Source organism: Corvus moneduloides, unplaced genomic scaffold, assembly GCF_009650955.1.
Source record: "Corvus moneduloides isolate bCorMon1 unplaced genomic scaffold, bCorMon1.pri scaffold_160_arrow_ctg1, whole genome shotgun sequence".
Taxonomy (NCBI): Eukaryota; Metazoa; Chordata; class Aves; order Passeriformes; family Corvidae; genus Corvus; species Corvus moneduloides.
In genome coordinates, this window is record NW_022436904.1 from 1 (window position 1) to 25000 (window position 25000).

A 25000-nucleotide genomic window follows, 5' to 3' on the forward strand; every position below is an offset into this window, starting at 1 on the left:
ACCCCAAATTGGGGTCGTTTTGGGGCATCTGGACACCCAAAATCCCGGAATTTGGGGTGTTTGGGGTCACCTGGACACCTGGGAGTGAAAATTTGGGGCCCCAAACCCACCTGGACCCCAAATTGGGGTCGTTTAAGGTCACCTGGAAACCCAAAACCCTGAAATTTGGGGTATTTGGTGTCACCTGGAGCCGAATTTTGGGGGTTTGAGGGCACCTGGACAGGTGGGAGTCAAAATTTGTTGCCCCAAACCCACCTGGACCCCAAATTGGGGTCGTTTAAGGTCACCTGGACACCCGAACCCCCAAAATTTGGGTTATTTGGGGTCACGTGCAGCTGAATTTTGGGGGTTTGGGGGCACCTGGACAGGTGGGAGCCAAAATTTGGGGCTCCAAACCCACCTGGATCCCAAATTGGGGTAATTTTGGGTCACCTGGACACCCAAAACCCCCCAAAAACTTCCCCATTTCCCCTCCCCCACCTCCCAGGTGTGCCCAGGTGAGCCCCAAACCCCCTCCAGGTGCCCCCAAATCCCCCCCAAACCCCTTTTAACCCACCCAGGTGTGCCCAGCTGTGCCAGGTGTGCCCAGGTGAGCCCCAAACTCCCTTCAAACCCCCCCAAACCCCCTTTCAATCCCCTCCAAGTGTGCCCAGGTGAGCCCCAAACCCCCCCAGGTGCCCCCTAAACCCCCTCCAAACCTCCCCAGGTGTGCCCAGGTGACCCCCAGCTCCCACCAACCCCCCTTTCGACCCCCCCTGCTGCCCCCAGGTGTGCCCAGGTGCCCCCAGGTGAGCCCCAAATCTCCCCCAAACCCCCTTCAAACCCCACCAGGTGCACCCAGGTGACCCCAAACCCCCCCAAAAATCCCCTTTCACTCCACCCAGGTGTGCCCAGGGGTGCCCAGGTGTGCCCCAAGCCCCCTTTAAATCCCCCAAACCCCCTTCAAACTCCCCCCAGGTGTGCCCAGGTGTGCCCAGGTGAGCCCAGGTGACCCCCAACTCCCCCCAAACCCCCTTCAAACCCCCCCAGGTGCTCCCAGGTGCCCCCAGGTGTGCCCAGGTGTGCCCAGATGAGCCCAAATCCTCCCCCAAACCCCCTTCAAACCCCACCAGGTGTGCCCAGGTGTGCCCAGATGAGCCCAAATCCTCCCCCAAAACCCCTTTCAACCCCCCCCAGGTGTGCCCAGGTGTGCCCAGATGAGCCCAAATCCTCCCCCAAACCCCTTTCAACCCCCCCAGGTGTGCCCAGGTGAGCCCAGGTGACCCCCAACTCCCCCCAAACCCCCTTCAACCCCCCCAGGTGTCCCCAGGTGCCCCCAGGTGTGCCCAGGTGTGCCCAGATGAGCCCAGCTGAGCCCCAACTCCCCCCAAACCCCCTTCAAACCCCACCAGGTGCCCCCCAGGTGCCCCCCAGGTGCCCCCCAGGTGCCACTCACGGGCTCGTTGACGCGGGGCACGAAGATGGCCAGGAAGAAGACGGCGGCCACGGGCGGGGCCAGGTAGGAGGCCAGGGCCTGGATGTAGTCGAAGAGCTGCCCGCCCCGCGCCGCCTCCACCACCGGCAGCCAGGCCAGGCTCAGCCCCACCATGGCCACCACCCACAGCCTGGGGGGGGGGAGGGGACAGGTGAGGTCACCTGCGGCCACCCCGAAAAAACCCGGGGTCGTTCGGAGGTCGGGAAGGCGAAATTTGGGTCCTTCAAGGTCACTTGGAAGCCAAAATTTGGGGGTTCTCGGGCACCTGGGGTGACCGAATTTGGGTCTCTCAAGGTCGCCTGGACAGCTGGGGTCACCTGAGGTCACCTGAGGTCACCTGAGGTGACCTGGGGTCACCCCAAAAAAATTTGGGGTCTCTCAGAGGTGGAGAACCCAAAATCTGGGTCCTTCAAGGTCACTTGGAAGCCAAAATTTGGGGGTTCTTGTACACCTGGGATGACCAAATTTGGGTCTCTCGAGGTCACCTAGACTCCAGGGGTCACCTGAGGTCACCTGAGGTCACCTGAGGTCACCTGGGGTCATCCAGGAAAAATTTGGGGTCTCTCAGAGGTCCAGAACCCAAAATTTGGGTCCTTCAAGGTCACCTGGAACCCAAAATTTGGGGTTTCTTGGGCACCTGGGATGACCAAATTTGGGTCTCTCGAGGTCACCTGAGGTCACCTGGGGTCACCTGGGGTCACTTGGGGTCACCCCAAAAAAATTAGGGGTCTCTCAGAGGTCCAGAACCCAAAATTTGGGTCCTCCAAGGTCACTTGGAAGCCAAAATTTGGGGCTTCTTGGACACCTGGGATGACCAAATTTGGGTCTCTTGAGGTCACCTGGACACCAGGGGTCACCTGAGGTCACCTGGGGTCACCCCAAAAAAATCTGGGGTCTCTCAAAGGTCGAAAACCCAAATTTGGGTCCTTCAAGGTCACCTGGAAGCCAAAATTTGGGGCTTCTTGGGCACCTGGGATGACCAAATTTGGGTGTCTCGAGGTCACCTGGACAGCTGGGGTCACCTGGGGTCACCTTGGGTCACCTGAGGTCACCCCCAAAAAATTTGGGTCCTTCAAGGTCACCTGGAAGCCAAATTTGGGTCCTTCAGGTTCACCTGGAAGCCAAAATTTGGGGGTTCTTGGACACCTGGGAGTCCCAAAATTTGGGTCTCTCGAGGTCACCTGGACACCTGAGCTCACCTGAGGTCACCTGGGGTCACCTGAGGTCACCTGAGGTCACCCCAAAAAAATTTGGGGTCTCTCAGAGGTCGAGAACCCAAAATCTGGGTCCTTCAAGGTCACTTGGAAGCCAAAATTTGGGGCTTCTTGGACGCCTGGGATGACCAAATTTGGGTCTCTCGAGGTCACCTGGACCCCAGGGGTCACCTGAGGTCACCTGAGGTCACCTGAGGTCACCTGGGGTCATCCAGGAAAAATTTGGGGTCTCTCAGAGGTCCAGAACCCAAAATTTGGGTCTTTCAAGGTCACTTGGAAGCCAAAATTTGGGGGTTCTTGGACACCTGGGATGACCAAATTTGGGTCTCTCGAGGTCACCTGGACACCTGAGCTCACCTGGGGTCACCTGGGGTCACCCCAAAAAAATTTGGGGTCTCTCAGAGGTCGAGAACCCAAAATCTGGGTCCTTCAAGGTCACTTGGAAGCCAAAATTTGGGGCTTCTTGGACGCCTGGGATGACCAAATTTGGGTCTCTCGAGGTCACCTGGACACCAGGGGTCACCTGAGGTCACCTGAGGTCACCTGGGGTCACCTGGGGTCACCCCAGAAAAATTTGGGGTCTCTCAGAGGTCCAGAACCCAAAATTTGGGTCCTTCAAGGTCACCTGGAACCCAAAATTTGGGGTTTCTTGAGCACCTGGGATGACCAAATTTGGGTCTCTCGAGGTCACCTCAGGTCACCTGGGGTCACCTGGGGTCACCTGGGGTCATCCCAAAAAAATTAGGGGTCTCTCAGAGGTCCAGAACCCAAAATTTGGGTCCTCCAAGGTCACTTGGAAGCCAAAATTTGGGGCTTCTTGGACACCTGGGATGACCAAATTTGGGTCTCTTGAGGTCACCTGGACACCAGGGGTCACCTGAGGTCACCTGGGGTCACCCCCAAAAAATCTGGGGTCTCTCAGAGGTCGAAAACCCAAATTTGGGTCCTTCAAGGTCAGCTGGAAGCCAAATTTGGGTCCTTCAAGGTCACCTGGAAGCCAAAATTTGGGGGTTCTTGGACACCTGGGAGTCCCAAAATTTGGGTCTCTCGAGGTCGCCTGGACAGATGGGGTCACCTGAGGTCACCTGGGGTCACCTGAGGTCACCTGGGGTCACCTGGGGTCACGTGTCCCTCACCTGCCGGCCACCAGGAGGTGCCGCTGCCCCGCCCGGGGCCGGAGTTTCCGGTAAACGTCCAGCGTGAAAAGGGCGGCCGAGCTGGCGAAGATCGAGGCCAGCGACGACATCAGGGCGGCCAAAACCACGGCCAGCATCAGCCCCCGCAGGCCTGGGGGGGCGGAATTAATGTTAATTAATAATTAGCGGTAATGAAGGGGGGGAAAATGGCGTTAGTTGGCGAAAAAACGGCGTTATTAGGTGAAAAAATGGAGTTATTAGGGCCGAAAATGGCGTTATTAGCACCAAAAATGGCGTTATTAGCGGCCAAATAGAGTTATTAGCAGCAAAAATAATGTTATTAATTAATTAATAGCGGTAATTAGTGAGAAAATGGAGTTAATTGGCTAAAAAATGGAGTTACTAGGCAAAAAAAACGGAGTTATTAGCGCCAAAAATTGGGTTATTAGAACCCAAACTGGAGTTATTAGCCCCAAAAATAATGCTACTAATTAATTAATAGCCTAATTAGTGAAAAAACCGGCGTTAATTGGCGAAAAAACGGAGTTAATAGACAAAAAATTGTGTTATTAGGACCAAAAATGGCGTTATTAGAACCCAAACTGGAGTTATTAGCAGCAAAAATAATGTTAGTAATTAATTAATAGCCTAATTAGTGAAAAACACGGCGTTAATTGGCGAAAAAATGGAGTTAATAGGCAAAAAATGGTGTTATTAGGGCCAAAAATGGCGTTATTAGAACCCAAACTGGAGTTATTAGCCCCCAAAATAATGCTACTAATTAATTAATAGCCTAATTAGTGAAAAAAAGGCGTTAATTGGCGAAAAAACGGAGTTAATAGACAAAAAATTGTGTTATTAGGACCAAAAATGGCGTTATTAGAACCCAAACTGGAGTTATTAGCAGCAAAAATAATGTTAGTAATTAATTAATAGCCTAATTAGTGAAAAACACGGCGTTAATTGGCGAAAAAATGGAGTTAATAGGCAAAAAATGGTGTTATTAGGGCCAAAAATGGCGTTATTACCACTAAAAATTGCGTTATTAGCACCAAAAATTGAGTTATTAGCACCAAAACTGGAGTTATTAGCCCCAAAAATAATGCTAATAATTAATTGATAGCCTAATTAGTGAAAAACACGGCGTTAATTGCTGAAAAAATGGAATTAATAGGTGAAAAAATGGTGTTATTAGCGCCAAAAATGGCGTTATTAGAACCCAAACTGGAGTTATTAGCCCCAAAAGTAATGTTAGTAATTAATTAATAGCCTAATTAGTGAAAAACAGGGCGTTATTAGGTGAAAAAATGGAGTTAATAGACGAAAAAATTGTGTTATTAGGACCAAAAATGGGGTTATTAGCGGCCAAATAGAGTTATTAGCAGCAAAAATAATGTTATTAATTAATTAATAGCCTAATTAGTGAAAAAATGGAGTTAATTGGCTAAAAAATGGAGTTACTAGGCAAAAAAAATGGAGTTATTAGCGCCAAAAATGGCGTTATTGGCACCAAAAATGGCGTTATTAGAACCCAAACTGGAGTTATTAGCCCCAAAAGTAATGTTAGTAATTAATTAATAGCCTAATTAGTAAAAAACACGGCGTTAATTGGTGAGAAAACGGAGTTAATAGACGAAAAAATTGTGTTATTAGGACCAAAAATGGCGTTATTAGCGGCCAAATAGAGTTATTAGCAGCAAAAATAATGTTATTAATTAATTAATAGCGGTAATTAGTGAAAAAATGGAGTTAATTGGCTAAAAAATGGAGTTACTAGGCAAAAAAATGGAGTTATTAGCGCCAAAAATGGCGTTATTAGCACCAAAAATGGGGTTATTAGAACCCAAACTGGAGTTATTAGCCCCAAAAATAATGTTAGTAATTAATTAATAGCCTAATTAGTGAAAAACACGGCGTTAATTGGCGAAAAAAATTGTGTTATTAGGGCCAAAAATGGCGTTATTAGCACCAAAAATGGCGTTATTAGCCCCAAAAATAGCATTAATAGATGATTAGTAATCCTAATAATTCACAAAGAGACAATAATTGGTGAAAAAATGACATTATTAGGCAGGAAATTAGAATTAATAGCCAAAAAATGGCATTAGCCCCAAAAATAGAGTTAATATGCCATTAATATTCCTAATAATCGCAGAAATAACGTTAATAGGTGATTAATAGTCCTAATAACCCCAAAATGGCCGTTATTAGGGCAAAAAATTAGTGTTATTAGCCCCAAAAGTTGCGTTATTAGCCCCAAAAATAGGACTAATAAATAATTAATAGTTCTAATTGGAGAAAAAAATTGCATTAATAGACGGTTATTAGTCCTAATAACAGTCGCAGAGCCATTAATAGCCCCAAAAATGGCATTATTAGCCCCAAAATTAGGATTATTAGACAATTAATAGTGCTAATAAACCCCCCCAGCACCCCAATAACCGATATTAATGGCCTAATAACTGCTAATTACCATTAATAACCCCCTAATTAACACCAAAGCCCCCCTAATGACCCCAATAATTCCTTAATAGGCCCTAATTACCCCAATAATGGAATTAAAAGCCCTAATAACACCCTAATTGTACTTAATAGGGCCTTAATTACAACTAATAACAGCTAATAACCCCTAATAATGCCCTAATTACCCCTAATTACCCCTAATAACGCCCTAATAACTCCTAATAACCCTCTAATTACCCCTAATAATGCCCTAATAACTCCCAATAAACCCTAATAACGCCCTAATGACTCCTAATAACCCTTTAATTACCCCAATAACGCCCTAATTACCCCTAATGACCTCTAATAGCTCCCTAATAACTCCTAAGAACCCTCTAATTACCCCTAATAACGCCCTGATTTCCCCTAATAATGCCCTAAAAACTGCTAATTGCGCCCTAATTACCACTAATAACGACTAACTATGCACTAATGACCGCTAATAACCGCTAATAACGTCCCAATTACCCCAATAATGCCCTAATTACTCCTAATAACCCCATAAAACCCTTAATTAATCCCTAATTATCGCTAATAACGCCATAAAACTCCCCTATCGGTGCCTAATAATCTCTAGTAACTGCCTAATAACAGCAAATAACACTCTAATAAACCCCTGATAATGGCTAATAACGATTAATTAGCGCTAATTAGCGCTAATAACCCCTAATAACGCCATAAAAAACCCCAGATAAGCCTTATCGGTGCCTAATAACCCCTAATAACTGCCTAATTACCGCTAATAATGCTCTAATAAACCCCCGATAACGGCTAATAACGATTAATAAGCGCTAGTTAGCGCTAATAACCCCTAATAACGCCATAAAACCCCCCTATCGGTGCCTAATAACCCCTAAGAACTGCCTAATTACCGCTAATAACGCTCTAATAAACCCCCGATAACGGCTAATAACGATTAATAAGCGCTAATTAGCGCTATTAACCCCTAATAACGCCATAAAACTCCCCTATCGGTGCCTAATAACCGCCGAATTACAGCTAATAACGCTCTAATAAACCCCCGATAACGGCTAATAACGATTAATAGGCGCTAGTTAGCGCTAATAACCCCTAATAACACCATAAAACCCCACATCGGAGCCTAATAACCCCTAATAACTGCCTAATAACCGCTAATAACGCTCTAATAAACCCCCGATAACGGCTAATAACGATTAATAAGCGCTAATTAGCGCTAATAACCCCTAATAACGCCATAAAACCCCCCTATCGGTGCCTAATAACCCCTAAGAACTGCCTAGTTACCGCTAATAACGCTCTAATAAACCCCCGATAACGGCTAATAACGATTAATAAGCGCTAATTAGCGCTAATAACCCCTAATAACGCCATAAAACCCCCCTATCGGTGCCTAATAACCTCTAAGAACTGCCTAATAACCGCTAATAGCGCTCTAATAAACCCCTGATAACGGCTAATAATGACTAATAAGCGCTAATAAGTGCTAATAACCCCTAATAACGCCATAAAACCCCCCCTATCGGTGCCTAATAACCTCTAAGAACTGCCTAATAACCGCTAATAATGCTCTAATAAACCCCCGATAACGGCTAATAACGATTAATAAGCGCTAATTAGCGCTAATAACCCCTAATAACGCCATAAAACCCCCCATCGGTGCCTAATAACCCCTAATAACTGCCTAATTACCGCTAATAACGCTCTAATAAACCCCCGATAACGGCTAATAACGATTAATAAGCGTTAATTAGCGCTAATAACCCCTAATAACGCCATAAAACCCCCCTATCGGTGCCTAATAACCCCTAAGAACTGCCTAATAACCGCTAATAACGCTCTAATAAACCCCTGATAACGGCTAATAATGACTAATAAGCGCTAGTAAGTGCTAATAACCCCTAATAACGCCATAAAACCCCCCTATCGGTGCCTAATAACCTCTAAGAACTGCCTAATAACCGCTAATAATGCTCTAATAAACCCCTAATAACGGCTAATAATGATTAATAAGCGCTAATTAGCGCTAATAACCCCTAATAACGCCATAAAACCCCCCCATCGGAGCCTAATAATCCCTAATAACTGCCTAATTACCGCTAATAACTCTCTAATAAACCCCTGATAACAGCTAATAACGATTAATAAGCGCTAGTTAGCGCTAATAACCCCTAATAACGCCATAAACCCCCCTATCGGTGCCTAATAACCCCTAAGAACTGCTTGATTACCGCTAATAACGCTCTAATAAACCCCCGATAACGGCTAATAACGATTAATAAGCGCTAGTTAGCGCTATTAACCCCTAATAACGCCATAAAACTCCCCTATCGGTGCCTAATAACCGCCGAATTACAGCTAATAACGCTCTAATAAACCCCCGATAACGGCTAATAACGATTAATAAGCGCTAATTATCGCTAATAACCCCTAATAACGCCATAAAACCCCCCTATCGGTGCCTAATAACCCCTAATAACTGCCGAATTACCGCTAATAACGCTCTAATAAACCCCTAATAACGGTTAATAACGATTAATAAGCGCTAATTATCGCTAATAACCCCTAATAACGCCATAAAACCCCCCTATCGGTGCCTAATAACCCCTAATAACTGCCTAATAACCACTAATAATGCTCTAATAAACCCCTGATAACGGCTAATAATGATTAATAAGCGCTAATTAGCGCTAATTACCGTGGGGCAGGAGGCGGAGCACCAGTCGCGGATAGGCCACGTTGGAGCAGCCCGCGGGGGAGCCGCAGGCCCGGGAGCAGCCCTGGGGGTCAGCGCAGCCCACGACCTCTGTGGGGACCAGTATAGACCAGTATAGACCAGTATGGACCAGTATAGACCAGTATGGACTGGTATAGACTGGTATAAACCCCAAAATCCAGTATAAACCAGTATAGACCAGTATGGACCGGTATAAACTGGTATGGACCGGTATGGAGCGGTATAGACTGGTATGGACCAGTATAGACCAGTAAAAACCAGTATGGACTGGTATGGACCAGTATAGACCGGTATGAACCAGTATAAACCAGTATGAACCAGTATATACCACTATAAACCAGTATGGACCAGTATGGACCAGTATAGACCAGTATAGACCAGTATGGACTGGTATAGACTGGTATAAACCCCAAAATCCAGTATAAACCAGTATGGACCAGTATAAACCAGTATGGACCGGTATGGAAACCAGTATGAACCGGTATGGAGCTGTGTAAACCGGTATGGACCAGTATAAACCAGTATAGACCAGTATGGACCGGTATAAACCCCAAAATTCAATATAAACCAGTATGGACTGGTATGGACCAGTATAGACCGGTACGAACCAGTATAAACCAGTATGGACCAGTATATACCACTATAAACCAGTATGGACCAGTATGGACCAGTATAGACCAGTATAGACCAGTATGGACTGGTATAGACTGGTATAAACCCCAAAATCCAGTATAAACCAGTATGGACCAGTATAAACCAGTATAAACCAGTATGGACTGGTATGGAGCGGTATCAACTGGTATGGACCAGTATATACCAGTAAAAACCAGTATGGACCGGTATGGACCAGTATAGACCAGTATGGACCGGTATAGATTGGTATGGACCAGTATATACCACTATAAACCAGTATGGACTGGTATAGACTGGTACAAACCCCAAAACCCAGTATAAGCCAGTATAGACCAGTATAAACCAGTATGGACTGGTATAGACTGGTATAAACCCCAAAACCCAGTACAAACCAGTATAGACCAGTATGGACCTGTATGGACCTGTATGGACCTGTATGGACCACTATAGACCAGTATATACCAGTATAAACCAGTATGGACTGGTATAAACCAGTATGGACTGGTATAGACTGGTATAAACCCCAAAATCCAGTATAAACCAGTCTAGACCAGTATGGACCAGTATGGACCAGTATAAACCAGTATGGACCGGTATGAACCAGTATAGACCAGTGTAAACCACTATGGATCGGTATGGACCGGTATAAACCAGTATGGACCAGTATAGACCACTGTAAACCAGTATAGACCAGTATAAACTGGTATAAACCAGTATGGACCAGTATAAACCAGTATAAACCAGTATAAATCAGTATGGACCAGTATAAACCAGTGTAAACCGGTATAGACCAGTATAAACTGGTATAAACCGGTACGGACCAGTATAAACCAGTATAAACCAGTATAAACCAGTATAGACCAGTATAGACCAGTATAAACCAGTATAAATCAGTATGGACCAGTATAAACCAGTGTAAACCAGTATGAACCAGTATAAACTGGTATAAACCGGTACGGACCAGTATAAACCAGTATAAACCAGTATAAACCAGTGTAAACCAGTATAGACCAGTATAAACTGGTTTAAACCGGTACAGACCAGCATAGACCAGTATAAACCAGTATGGATCAGTATAAACCAGTATAAACCAGTATAAATCAGTATGGACCAGTATAAACCAGTGTAAACCAGTATAAACCAGTGTAAACCAGTATAGACCAGTATAAACTGGTTTAAACTGGTACGGACCAGTATAGACCAGTATAAACCAGTATAGACCAGTATAGACCAGTATAAACCAGTATGGACCAGTATAAACCAGTACGGACCAGTACAAACCAATGGGTGGCCATATTGGATAAATTACTTGGCAGCCATCTTGGGCGGCCATCTTGGATCAATCCCTCGGCGGCCATATTGGATCAATTCCTTGTCGGCCATATTGGATCAATTCCTTGTCGGCCATATTGGTAGCCATACTGGCTAAGCCACTGGCAGCCATCTTGGGCAGCCATATTGGATCAGTTCCTTGGCAGCCATATTGGATAAATTACTTGGCAGCCATCTTGGGCAGCCATATTGGATCAATTCTTTAGTGGCCATCTTGGTGGCCATACCGCCTAAGCCACTGGCAGCCATCTTGGGCAGCCATATTGGTTGGATGGGTCACTTGGCAGCCATCTTGGATCAATCACTGGCAGCCATCTTGGGCAGCCATATTGGATCAATTCCTTGTCGGCCATATTGGTAGCCATACTGGCTAAGCCACTGGCAGCCATCTTGGGCAGCCATATTGGATCAGTTCCTTAGTGGCCATACTGGTAGCCACACCGCCTAAGCCACTGGCAGCCATCTTGGGCAGCCATCTGGGATCAATCATTTGGCAGCCATATTGGATAAATTACTTGGCAGCCATCTTGGGCAGCCATATTGGATCAATCCCTCGGTGGCCATATTGGTAGCCATACTGGCTCAGTCACTGGCAGCCATCTTGGGCAGCCATATCGGATCGATCCCTCAGCGGCCATCTTGGTAGCCACACTGTCTAAGTCACTGGCAGCCATCTTGGGCAGCCATATTGGATCAATTCCTTGGTGGCCATATTGGATAAATTACTTGGCAGCCATCTTGGCAGCCACACCGCCTAAGCCACTTGCAGCCATCTTGGGCAGCCATATCGGATCAATTCCTTGGCAGCCATATTGGTAGCCACACCACCTAAGCCACTGGCAGCCATCTTGGGCAGCCATATTGGTTGGGTTGGTCACTTGGCAGCCATCTTGGATCAATCACTTGGCAGCCATCTTGGGCAGCCATATTGGATCAATTCCTTGGCAGCCATATTGGATCAATCACTTGGCAGCCATCTTGGGAAACCATATTGGACCAATCCCTCGGCGGCCATTTTGGTAGCCATACTGGCTCAGTCACTGGCAGCCATCTTGGCAGCCATATTGGATCAATTCTTTAGTGGCCATCTTGGTGGCCACACCGCCTAAGCCACTGGCAGCCATCTTGGGCAGCCATATTGGAATAGTCCCGTGGCGGCCATCTTGGTAGCCATACCAGCTCAGTCACTGGCAGCCATCTTGGTAGCCACCTTGGCTGGCGGCCATCTTGGGGGGCTGGGGAGGGCGGTGGGGGGTGGGGGAGGCTCTGACCCGGGAAGAGGACGCGGGCGGCCATTCCGGGCAGCACCATCAGGAACATGGGCAGCACCTTGAGGTAGCCACAGAGGACGCAGCCGGCGCGGACGTGGGTGAGGGAGCGGCCGGCCAGGCAGCGCTGCACGATCACCTGCGGGCGAGGGGAGGCAGCCCAGTTACGGACCAGTTACAGACCAGTTACAGACCAGTGACAGCCCAGTGATCCCAGTGACAGCCCGGTAATCCCAGTGACAGCCCGGTGAACCCAGTGACAGACCAGTGACAGCCCAGTGATCCCAGTTACAGACCAGTTACAGCCCAGTGATCCCAGTTACAGACCAGTAACAGCCCAGTTACAGACCAGTTACAAACCGGTGATCCCAGTTACAGACCAGTGACAGCCCGGTGATCCCAGTTACAGCCCAGTGATCCCAGTTACAGACCAGTGACAGCCCAGTGATCCCAGTTACAGCCTGGTGATCCCAGTTACAGACCGGTGACAGCCCAGTGATCCCAGTTACAGACCAGTTATCCCACTGACAGCCCGGTGATCCCAGTTACAGACTGGTGATCCCAGTTACAGCCCGGTGATCCCAGTGACAGACCAGTGATCCCAGTTACAGCCTGGTGATCCCAGTTACAGACCGGTGACAGCCCAGTGATCCCAGTTACAGACTGGTGATCCCAGTTACAGACCAGTGACAGCCCAGTGATCCCAGTTACAGACCAGTTATCCCACTGACAGCCCAGTGATCCCAGTTACAGACTGGTGATCCCAGTTACAGCCCGGTGATCCCAGTGACAGACCAGTGATCCCAGTGACAGACCAGTGATCCCAGTTACAGCCCGGTGATCCCAGTTATAGCCCAGTGATCCCAGTTACAGACCAGTGATCCCAGTGACAGACCAGTGATCCCAGTTACAGCCTGGTGATCCCAGTTACAGCCCAGTTACAGACCAGTGATCCCAGTTACAGACCAGTGATACCAGTTACAGCCCAGCGATCCCAGTTACAGCCTGGTGATCCCAGTTACGGACCGGTGACAGACCAGTTACAGGCCGGTGATCCCAGTTACAGACCAGTTACAGCCCAGTGACAGCCCAGTGATCCCAGTGACAGCCCAGTGATCCCAGTGACAGACCAGTGATCCCAGTTACAGACCAGTGATCCCAATGACAGCACAGTGATCCCAGTTATAGCCCAGTGATCCCAGTTACAGACCAGTGATCCCAGTTACAGACTGGTGATCCCAATGATAGCACAGTGATCCCAGTTATAGCCCGGTGATCCCAGTTACAGACCAGTTATCCCAGTGACAGCCCGGTGATCCCAGTTACAGCCCGGTGATCCCAGTGACAGCCCAGTGATCCCAGTTACAGACCAGTGATACCAGTTACAGACTGGTGATCCCAATGACAGCACAGTGATCCCAGTTATAGCCCAGTGATCCCAGTTACAGACCAGTGATCCCAGTTACAGACTGGTGATCCCAATGACAGCACAGTGATCCCAGTTATAGCCCAGTGATCCCAGTGACAGCCCAGTGATCCCAGTTACAGACTGGTGATCCCAGTTACAGCCCGGTGATCCCAGTTACAGACCAGTGACAGCCCAGTGATCCCAGTGACAGCCCAGTGATCCCAGTTACAGACCAGTTACAGCCCAGTGATCCCAGTGACAGCCCAGTGATCCCAGTTACAGCCCAGTGACAGCCCAGTGATCCCAGTTACAGCCCGGTGACAGCCCAGTTACAGACCAGTTACAAACCGGTGATCCCAGTTACAGACCAGTGACAGCCCAGTGATCCCAGTGACAGCCCAGTGATCCCAGTTACAGCCCAGTGATCCCAATGACAGCACAGTGATCCCAGTTATAGCCCAGTGATCCCAGTTACAGGCCAGTGATCCCAGTTACAGACTGGTGATCCCAATGATAGCACAGTGATCCCAGTTATAGCCCGGTGATCCCAGTTACAGACCAGTTATCCCAGTGACAGCCCGGTGATCCCAGTGACAGACCGGTGATCCCAGTTACAGACCAGTGACAGCCCGGTGATCCCAGTTACAGCCCGGTGATCCCAGTTACAGACCAGTGACAGCCCAGTGATCCCAGTGACAGCCCAGTGATCCCAGTTACAGCCCAGTGATCCCAGTTACAGACTGGTGATCCCAGTTACAGCCCGGTGATCCCAGTTACAGACCAGTGACAGCCCAGTGATCCCAGTGACAGCCCAGTGATCCCAGTTACAGCCCAGTGATCCCAGTGACCACCCAGTGATCCCAGTTACAGACCAGTGACATCCCAGCACTCCCAGTGCCTCCTCTGTCCCTCCCAGTGCCCCCCAATCCCCTCCCAGTCCCCTCCCAGTCCTTCCCAGTCTCCCCCACTTGCTCCCAATCCCCTCCCAGTCCTTCCCAGTCTCTCCCAGTGCCTCCTCTGTCCCTCTCAGTGCCCCCCAGTCCCTCCCAGTCCCCTCCCAGTTTCTCCCAGTCTCTCCCACTTGCTCCCAGTCCCCTCCCAGTCCCTCCCAGTCCCCTCCCAGTCCTTCCCAGTCTCTCCCAGTGCCTCCTCTGTCCCTCCCAGTGCCCCCCAATCCCCTCCCAGTCCCCTCCCAGTCCTTCCCAGTCTCCCCCACTTGCTCCCAATCCCCTCCCAGTCCTTCCCAGTCTCTCCCAGTTGCTCCCAGTCCCTCCCAGTCCCCTCCCAGTTGCTCCCAGTCTCTCCCACTTGCTTCCAGTCCCCTCCCAGTCCCCTCCCAGTCCCTCCCAGTCCCCTCCCAGTCCCTCCCAGTCCCTCCCAATCCCCTCCCAGTCCCTCCCAGTTGCTCCCAGTCCCCTCCCAATCCCCTCCCAGTTGCTCCCAGTCTCTCCCACTTTCTCCCAATCCCCTCCCAGTCCCTCCCAGTCCCCTCCCAGTTGCTCCCAGTCCCTCCCAGTCCCCTCCCACTTGCTCCCAATCCCCTCCCAGTCCCTCCCAATCCCCTCCCAGTCGCTCCCAATCCCCTCCCAGTCCCTCCCAGTCCCACCTGGTCGGTGCACCAGTACCAGGCCGAGATGATTCCCAGTCCCAGCACGAGGCCGGGCCAGGGCAGGTCCCCGGTACTGGGATGGCGCAGGAGGTGGAAGGCGTCGGGCCGGGGCTGCCCGCAGGGCCCGGAGGCGTTGGGGTGCAGGGCCAGGGGGTAACGCTCCAGCAAGCCCTGGTAGCCCCCCACGGCACCCAGAGCTGCCGGAAACCAGTATGGACCAGTATGGACCAGTAAGAACCAGTATGAACCAATATGAACCAGTATAAACCAGTAGAAACCAGGATGGGGTTTGGGGGTGGTACTGGAGAGTGGGTGGTGCTCCCTCCCAGTATGGCCCACGACCAGTATGAACCAGTATAAACCAGTATAAACCAGTGAAGACCAGTATAAACCAGTATAAATCAGTATAAACCAGTATAAACCAGTAAAAACCAGTATAAACCAGTATAAACCAGTATAAATCAGTATGAACCAGTATAAACCAGTATAAACCAGTAAAGACCAGTATAAACCAGTATAAAACAGTAGAAACCAGTAAAGACCAGTATAAATCAGTATAAACCAGTATAATCCAGTAAAGACAAGTATAAACCAGTAAAAACCAGTAGAAACCAGGATGGGGTTTGGGGGTGGTACTGGAGAGTGGGTGGTGCTCCCTCCCAGTATGGCCCAGGACCAGTATGGACCAGTATGGACCAGTATAAACCAGTATAAAACATTAAAGACCAGTAAAAACCAGTAGAAACCGGTAGAAACCAGTAGAAAGCAGGATGGACCAGTATAAACCAGTTTGGGGGTTGGGGGTGGTTTTAGAGAGCAGGCGGTGCCTCCTCCCAGTGACCAGTATGGACCAGTATGGACCAGTATGGACCAGTATAAACCAGTAAGGCACCACAGTGCTGCATCCCAGTCCCTCCCAGTCCCTTCCAGGCCCTCCCTGTCCCTCCCAGTCCCTCCCAATCCCCTCCCAGTCTCCTCCCAGTCCCTGCCAGTATAAACCAGTGCTCCCAGTCCCACCGTAGCCGGCCAGCACCGAGGCGCCCACGATGATGATGAGGGTCTGCACCAGGTCCGCGAACATCAGCGCCGTCAGGCCCCCTAGGCCAGTATAAACCAGTATAAACCAGTGGAAACCAGTATAGACCAATATGAACCAGCATGAAGCGGTATAAAGCCCAAAACCCAGTAAAAACCAGTATGGACCGGTATAGACTGGTATGGAGCAGTGAGCTCGGCCAGGCTGGAGCACAGAGCCTGCGGGACCAGTATAGACCAGTATAAACCAGTATAAACCAGTATGGAGCGGTATGGACAGGTATAAAGCCCAACAACCAGTATAAACCAGTATAAACCAGTATGGACCTTCCCAATCCCCTCCCAGTTTGCCCCAGTAGGGACCAGTTACGTCCCAGTCCCTCCCAGTAACCTCCCAGTTTGTCCCAGTGCCCCCCAATCCCCTCCCAGTCCCCTCCCAGTATCACCCCAGCGCCTCCCAGTATAAACCAGTCCCCTCCCAGTCCCTCTCAGTCCTTCCCAATCCCCTCCCAGTCCCTCCCAGTCCCCTCCCAGCACCTCCCAGTCCCTCCCAATCCCCTCCCAGTCCATCCCAGTCCCCTCCCAGCACCTCCCAGCACCTCCCAGTATCACCCCAGCGCCTCCCAGTATAAACCAGTCCCTCCCAGTACCGCCGCCCCCAAATCCCCATCAACACCCCCGAATCCACCCCAAACCCCCTCCCAGTCCCTCCCAGTTTGTCCCAACCCCCTCCCAGTTTGTTCCAGTTCCCCTCCCGGTCCCTCCCAGTATAAACCAGTATAAACCAGTATGGAACCTCCCAATCCCCTCCCAGTCTCTCCCAGTCCCTCCCAGTTACATCCCAGTCCCTCCCAGTTTGTCCCGGTCCCTCCCAATCCCCTCCCAGTCCCTCCCAGTCCCCTCCCAGTGCCTCCCAGTCCCTCCCAGTATCACCCCAGCGCCTCCCAGTATAAACCAGTCCCTCCCAGTACCCCCGCCCCCAAATCCCCATCAACACCCCCGAATCCACCCCAAACCCCCTCCCAGTCCCTCCCAGTTTGTCCCAACCCCCTCCCAGTTTGTTCCAGTTCCCCTCCCGGTCCCTCCCAGTATAAACCAGTATAAACCAGTATAAACCAGTATGGAACCTCCCAATCCCCTCCAAGTCACTCCCAGTACGGAGCAGTTACATCCCAGTCCCTCCCAGTAACATCCCAGTCCCTCCCAGCACCTCCCAGCACCTCCCAGTCCCTCCCAATCCCCTCCCAGTCCCTCCCAGTTCCCTCCCAGCGCCTCCCAGTCCCTCCCAGTATCACCCCAGCACCTCCCAGTATAAACCAGTCCCTCCCAGTACCCCCCCCAAATCCCCATCAACACCCCCGAATCCACCCCACACCCCCTCCCAGTCCCTCCCAGTTTGTCCCAACCCCCTCCCAGTTTGTTCCAGTCCCCCTCCCAGTCCCTCCCAGTATAAACCAGTATAAACCAGTCCCACCTGTGACCGTGTACAGGGCCGTGATCCCCAGCAGGGCCCCCACGGAGGCGTAAAGGTCCCAGCCCAGGGCCTCGCGGATGAACAGCGCCCCCGAGTACATGTCCACCTGCGGGGGGGTACTGGGAGGGACTGGGACAAACTGGGAGGGACTGGGAAGGGGATTGGAACAAACCCGGAGGGACTGGGAGGGGACTGGGGGGCGCTGGGAGAAACTGGGAGGGACTGGGAGGGGGTTTGGGGTGGATTTGGGGGGGTTTGGGGGGTTTGGGGGGTACTGGGGGGGACTGGGAGGGACTGGTTTATACTGGGAGGGGATTGGGATGATACTGGGAGGGACTGGGAGGGGACTGGGATGATACTGGGGCATACTGGGAGGCACTGGGAGGGACTGGAAGGGGACTGGGATGGACTGGAAGGGACTGGGACAAACTGTTAGGGACTGGGAGGGACTGGTAGGGGACTGGTTTATATTGGGAGGTTATTGGGATAATACTGGGAGGGACTGGGAGGGATTGGGAGAGGCTGGGAGGGACTGGGAGGGAACTGGTTCATACTGGGAGGTTACTGGGATGATACTGGGTGATATTGGGAGGCACTGGGAGGGACTGGGATGTGACTGGGACGGACTGGAAGGGACTGGGACAAACTGGGAGGGACTGGGAGGGGACTGGTTTCTACTGGGAGGTTACTGGGATGATACCAGGGGATACTGGGAGGCACTGGGAGGGACTGGGACAAACTGGGAGGGACTGGGACTGGGTTTGGGGTGGATTTGGGGGGGTTTAGGGGGTTTGGGGGGACTGGGAGGGACTGGTTTGTACTGGGAGGTCACTGGGATGATACTGGGAGGGACTGGGATGGACTGGGAGGGACTGGGAGGAGACTGGGATGGTACTGGGGTATACTGGGAGGCACTGGGAGGGACTGGGAGGTGACTGGGAGGGACTGGGAGGGGACTGGGACAAACTGGGAGGGGACTGGGGGGTCCTTCTGGAATCTGGGGCTTCCTCCCAGTCCCTCCCAGTCCCTCCCAGTCCCCTCCCAGTAAGCCCCAAACCCCATCCCAGTAAGAACCAGTAGCTCCCAGTTCATCCCAGCAATGCCCAAACCCCAAACCAGTATAACCCAGTAACCCCAATCCCCTCCCAGTCCCCTCCCAGTCCCTCCCAGTTTGTCCCAGTCCCTCCCAGTGCCCTCCCAGTCCCCCCCAGTTCCCTCCCAGTCCCTCCCAATCCCCTCCCAGTCCCTCCCAGTATAAACCAGTGCCCCCCAATCCCCCCCAATCCCCTCCCAGTCCCTCCCAGTCCCTCCCAGTTTGTCCCAGTCCCTCCCAGTGCCCTCCCAGTCCCTCCCAATCCCCTCCCAGTCCCCCCCAATCCCCTCCCAGTCCCTCCCAGTGCCCTCCCAGTGCCTCCCAGTTTCCCCCAATCCCTCCCAGTCCCTCCCAGTCCCCTCCCAGTTCCTCCCAGTCCATTCCCAGTCCCTCCCAGTGCCTCCCCGTCCCTCCCAATCCCCTCCCAGTCCCCCCCAATCCCCTCCCAGTGCCCTCCCAGTGCCTCCCAGTTTCCCCCAATCCCTCCCAGTCCCTCCCAGTCCCCTCCCAGTCCCTCCCAGTCCATTCCCAGTCCCTCCCAGTGCCTCCCAGTCCCTCCCAATCCCCTCCCAGTCCCCCCCAATCCCCTCCCAGCACCCTCCCAGTGCCTCCCAGTTTCCCCCAATCCCTCCCAGTCCCTCCCAGGCCCCTCCCAGTCCCTCCCAGTCCCTTCCCAGTCCCTCCCAGTCCCTCCCAGTCCCTCCCAGTCCCCCCCCAAATCCCCTCCCAGTGCCCTCCCAGTATAACCCAGTGCTCCCAGTACCGAGATCTTGGTGCTGACGTAGAGCCCCAGCGAGAGCAGGGCCAGGTAGAGGCGGATCCGGCCCCCCCCGAAGCGCCGGCCCAGGTACTCGGGCATGGTGCTCACCTGGCCCCGCCCAGTCAGGCCCCGCCCAGTCAGGCCACGCCCCCAGTCAGGCCACGCCCAGTCAGGCCACACCCAGTTAGGCCACACCCAGACAGGCCCCGCCCAGTTAGGCCACGCCCCCAGTTAGACACACATCCCCCCCCCCCCCCCCCCCCAGTTAGGCCTTGTCTCCAGTTAGGCTGCACCCAGATAGGCCACACCCAGTTAGGCCACGCCTCCAGTTGGGCCACGCCCAGTTAGGCCACGCCCCCAGTTAGGCCATGCCCCCAGTTAGGCCACGCCCAGTTAGGCCACGCCCAGTTAGGCACACACACCCCCCCCCCCGGTGAGGCCTCGCCTCCAGTTAGGCCGCACCCAGTTAGGCCACACTCAGTTAGGCCATGCCCAGTTAGACCACGCCCCCAGTTAGGCCACGCCCCCAGTTAGACACACACACACACCCAGTTAGGCCTCGCCTCCAGTTAGGCTGCACCCCGTTGGGCCACACCCAGTTGGGCCACACCCAGTTAGGCCAAGCCCAGTTAGGCCACGCCCAGTTAGGCCACACCCAGTTAGACCACACCCAGTTAGGCCCCGCCCAGTTAGGCCACACCCAGTTAGGCCACGCCCAGTTAGGCCACACCCAGTTAGGCCACACCCAGTTGGGCCACACCCAGTTGGGCCACACCCAGTTAGGCCACGCCCAGTCAGGCCACGCCCAGTTAGGCCACACCCAGTTAGACCACACCCAGTTAGGCCACGCCCAGTTAGGCCACGCCCAGTTAGGCCACACCCAGTTGGGCCACACCCAGTTGGGCCACACCCAGTTAGGCCCCGCCCAGTTAGGCCACGCCCAGTTAGGCCACACCCAGTTAGGCCAAGCCCAGTTAGGCCACGCCCAGTTAGGCCACACCCAGTTAGACCACACCCAGTTAGGCCCCGCCCAGTTAGGCCACACCCAGTTAGGCCACGCCCAGTTAGGCCACACCCAGTTGGGCCACACCCAGTTGGGCCACACCCAGTTGGGCCACACCCAGTTAGGCCACGCCCAGTTAGGCCACGCCCAGTTAGGCCACACCCAGTTAGACCACACCCAGTTAGGCCACGCCCAGTTAGGCCACGCCCAGTTGGGCCACACCCAGTTGGGCCACACCCAGTTAGGCCCCGCCCAGTTAGGCCACGCCCAGTTAGGCCACACCCAGTTAGGCCACACCCAGTTAGGCCACGTCCCGTTAGGGCACGCCAGTTAGGCCACGCCCAGTTAGGCCACACCCAGTTAGGCCACGTCCCGTTAGGCCACACCCAGTTAGGCCCCGCCCAGTAAGGCCACACCCAGTTAGGCCACACCCAGTTAGGCCACGTCCCGTTAGGCCACACCCAGTTAGGCCACGCCCAGTTAGGCCACACCCAGTTGGGCCACACCCAGTTAGGCCCCGCCCAGTTAGGCCACGCCCAGTTAGGCCATGCCCAGTTGGGCCACACCCAGTTAGGCCATGCCCCCAGTTAGGCCGTACCCAGTTAGGCCACGCCCAGTTGGGCCACGCCCCCACCAGGCCACCCCCCCGTCAGGCCACGCCCTGTTTGTCCCAGTCCCTCCCAGTCCATCCCAGACCCAGTATCATCCCAACAACCTCCCAGTATGAATCAATCGCCTCCCAGTCCCTCCCAGTCCTTCCCACTCCCTCCCAGTCCCTCCCAGTCCCTCCCAGTCCCTCCCAGTCCCCCCAATCCCCTCCCAATCCCTCCCAATCCCCTCCCAGCCCCTCCCAGTCCCTCCCAGTCCTTCCCAGTCCCTCCCAGTCCCTCCCACTCCCTCCCAGTCCCCTCCCAGTCCTTCCCAGTCCCTCCCAGTCCCTCCCAGTCTCACCCCGGCTCTCAGGTAGATGGGCACGAACACCCAGCCCAGCAGCAGCACAACGAACATGCCCTGGGGGCGGGGCAGGGGGCGGCGTCATATCGCGATAGCGAGGGGGGGCGTGGCGATATCGCGACAGAGCCACTAGGGGGCACTGTCGGGATGGCCGAGATCGCCACAGAGCTGCGGGGGGGGGGGGGGGGGGGGGGGGGGGGGGGCGGGCGGGGGGGGAGGCGATATCGCGATATATCGCGATATGTCGTCACGTATTGCGATATACGGCGATACATCGTCACATATCGCGATATACACTGCGACAGATCATCCCATATCGCGATATACGGCGATACATCGTCACATATCGCGATATACACTGCGACAGATCATCCCATATCGCGATATACGGCGATACATCGTCACATATCGCGATATACGGCGATACATCGTCACATATCGCGATATACGGCGATATATCGCGGCCTATCGTGGGATATCGCGACTCACGCTCCACTCGAAGCCGCCCACGGCGATGCCGCCGGCCGCGCCCGTCCCGGCCAGGCCCACAAAGTGCCCGGAGCCGATGTTGCTGGCGAAGAGCGACGCCCCCACCTGGAGGGGACGGAGTGACCCTGAGTGACCCCTGAGTGACCCCTGAGTGACCCATCCATCCCCCCAGTATGGCACCAGTACAAACCAGTACAAACCAGTACAAACCAGTATGGACCAGTTTGATCCCTGAGTGACCCCCGAGTGACCCCGAGTGACCCCTGAGTGACCCTGAGTGACCCCTGAGTGACCCTGAATGACCCCGAGTGACCCCCGAGTGACCCCTGAGTGACCCTGAGTGACCCCGGAGTGACCCTGAGTGACCCGGAGTGACCCCTGAGTGACCCCTGAGTGACCCTGAGTGACCCGGAGTGACCCCTGAGTGACCCCTGAGTGACCCATCCATCCCCCCAGTATGGCACCAGTACAAACCAGTACAAACCAGTACAAACCAGTATGGACCAGTTTGATCCCTGAGTGACCCTTGAGTGCCCCCTAAGTGACCCCTGAGTGACCCCTGAGTGCCCCCTAAGTGACCCCTAAGTGACCCCTGAGTAACCCCTGAGTAACCCCTGAGTGACCCCTGAGTGACCCCTGAGTGACTCCTCCATCCTCCCAGCATGGCACCAGTAGAAACCAGTAGAAACCAGTGCAAACCAGTAGAAACCAGTAGAAAACAGTTTGACCCGAGTGACCCCAGAATGACCTCTGAGTGCCCCCTGAGTGACCCCTGAGTGACCCTGAGTGACCCCTCCATCCCCCCAGTATCGCACCAGTATGGCACCGGTATAAACCAGTACAAACCAGTATAAACCAGTACGAACCAGTATAAACCAGTATAAACCAATATAAACCATTATGGACCAGTTGGACCCCTGAGTGACCCCAGAGTGACCCCTGAGTGACCTTGAGTGACCCCTCCATCCCCCCACTATGGCACCAGTGTGGCACCAGTACAAACCAGCATAAACCAGTAGAAAGCAGTACAAACCAGTATGAACCAGTACGAACCAGTACAGACCAGTACAAACCAGTACAAACCAGTGGTCACTCACCGGTGCCCAGCTCATGCTGCGTCCGGCCAGGAAATACCCGGAGAGGCTCCGGCCGCTGCGCCTGCGCAGGGACTGGGACCAGAACGGACCAGTAAGGACCAGTATAGACCAGTATGGACCAGTACGGACCAGTATGGACCAGTATGGAACAGTATGGACCAGTATAAACCAGTTTGGACCAGTATGGAACAGTATGGACCAGTATAAACCAGTTTGGACCAGTTTGGGCTCCCAGTTTGGGTTCCCAGTCTGGACCAGTTTGGCCTCCCATTGCTCCCAGTTTGAGCTCCCAGTGCTCCCAGTTTGGGCTCCCAGTTTGGGCTCCCAGTGCTCCCAGAGCTCCCACTTTAGACCAGTTTGGACCAGTTTGAGCCCCCAGAGCTCCCAGTAAGGACCAGTTTGGGCTCCCAGTGCTCCCAGTTTGGGCTCCCAGTGCTCCCAGTTTGGGCTCCCAGTTTGGACCCCCAGTTTGGGCTTCCAGTTTGAGCTCCCAGTTTGGACCAGTTTGGGCTTCCAGTGCTCCCAGTTTGGGCTCCCAGTGCTCCCAGTTTGGGCTCCCAGTGCTCTCAGTTTGGACCAGTTTGGGCCAGTTTGGGCTCCCAGTTTGGGCTCCCAGTTTGGGCTCCCAGTTTGGACCAATTTGGACCAGTTTGGGCTCCCAGTTTGGACCAGTTTGGTCTCCCAGTTTGGTCTCCCAGTTTGGGCTCCCAGTTTGGGCTCCCAGTTTGGGCTCCCAGAGCTCCCAGTTTGGGCTCCCAGTTTGAGCTCCCAGTTTGGACCAGTTTGGGCTCCCAGTGCTCCCAGAGCTCCCACTTTAGACCAGTTTGGGCTCCCAGTTTGAGCCCCCAGAGCTCCCAGTAAGGACCAGTTTGGCCTCCCAGTGCTCCCAGTTTGGGCTCCCAGTTTGGGCTCCCAGTTTGAGCTCCCAGTTTGGGCTCCCAGTGCTCCCAGTTTGGGCTCCCAGTTTGGGCTCCCAGTTTGGGCTCCCAGTTTGGGCTCCCAGTGCTCCCAGTTTGGGCTCCCAGTTTGGACCAGTTTGGGCTCCCAGTTTGGGCTCCCATTGCTCCCAGTTTGGGCTCCCAGTTTGGACCAGTTTGGACTCCCAGTGCTCCCAGTTTGGGCTCCCAGTTTGGACCAGTTTGGGCTCCCAGTTTGGGCTCCCAGTGCTCCCAGTTTGGGCTCCCAGTTTGAGCTCCCAGTTTGGACCACTTTGGGCTCCAGTGCTCCCAGTTTGGGCTCCCAGTGCTCCCAGTGCTCCCAGTTTGGGCTCCCAGTTTGGACCAGTTTGGGCTCCCAGTTTGAGCCCCCAGAGCTCCCAGTAAGGACCAGTTTGGGCTCCCAGTGCTCCCAGTTTGGGTTCCCAGTGCTCCCAGTTTGGACCAGTTTGGGCTCCCAGTTTGAGCTCCCAGTTTGAGCTCCCAGTTTGGACCAGTTTGGGCTCCCAGTTTGAGCTCCCAGTTTGGGCTCCAGTGCTCCCGGTTTGGGCTCCCAGTGCTCCCAGTTTGGGCTCCCAGTGCTCCCAGTATGGACCAGTTTGGGCTCCCAGTGCTCCCAGTTTGGGCTCCCAATGCTCCCAGTTTGGGCTCCCAGTTTGGCTCCCAGTGCTCCCAGTTTGGGCTCCCAGTTTGGGCTCCCAGTGCTCCCAGTATGGCCTCCAGTGCTCCCAGTGCTCCCAGTTTGGGCTCCCAGTTTAGACCAGTTTGGACCAGTTTGGGCTCCCAGTTTGGACCAGTTTGGACCAGTTTGGGCTCCCAGTTCGGCCCCAGTGGCCGCTGGCCGCCGCGGGGCATTGTGGGTAATCCT

The 25000-nt window shown here is 53.3% G+C and overlaps 1 protein-coding gene and 2 long non-coding RNA genes across 3 annotated transcripts; 1 reads left to right on the forward strand and 2 right to left on the reverse strand.

The window, feature by feature from the left end:
- Positions 1 to 1388: 1388 nt before the first annotated feature.
- Positions 1389 to 23268, reverse strand: LOC116438905 (sodium/glucose cotransporter 2-like; the record flags this gene model as incomplete). The annotated part of the gene is made up of 11 exons (XM_032097927.1): positions 23198 to 23268; positions 22101 to 22205; positions 21609 to 21668; positions 19658 to 19762; positions 17802 to 17907; positions 16310 to 16390; positions 15290 to 15489; positions 12279 to 12414; positions 9004 to 9111; positions 3825 to 3975; positions 1389 to 1604 (listed from the first exon to the last, which is right to left on the reverse strand). Coding segments are annotated over exons 1-11 (1283 nt in total), but the record flags the coding sequence as incomplete, so codon positions are not given.
- LOC116438906 lies at positions 9605 to 10952 on the reverse strand. The gene is made up of 3 exons (XR_004237975.1): positions 10877 to 10952; positions 10057 to 10087; positions 9605 to 9749 (listed from the first exon to the last, which is right to left on the reverse strand). It is a non-coding gene; the product is annotated as an uncharacterized LOC116438906 (long non-coding RNA).
- Positions 23269 to 23407: 139 nt separating the features above from the next.
- LOC116438907 lies at positions 23408 to 24690 on the forward strand. The gene is made up of 3 exons (XR_004237976.1): positions 23408 to 23437; positions 24060 to 24395; positions 24600 to 24690. It is a non-coding gene; the product is annotated as an uncharacterized LOC116438907 (long non-coding RNA).
- The last annotated feature ends 310 nt before the right edge of the window (positions 24691 to 25000 follow it).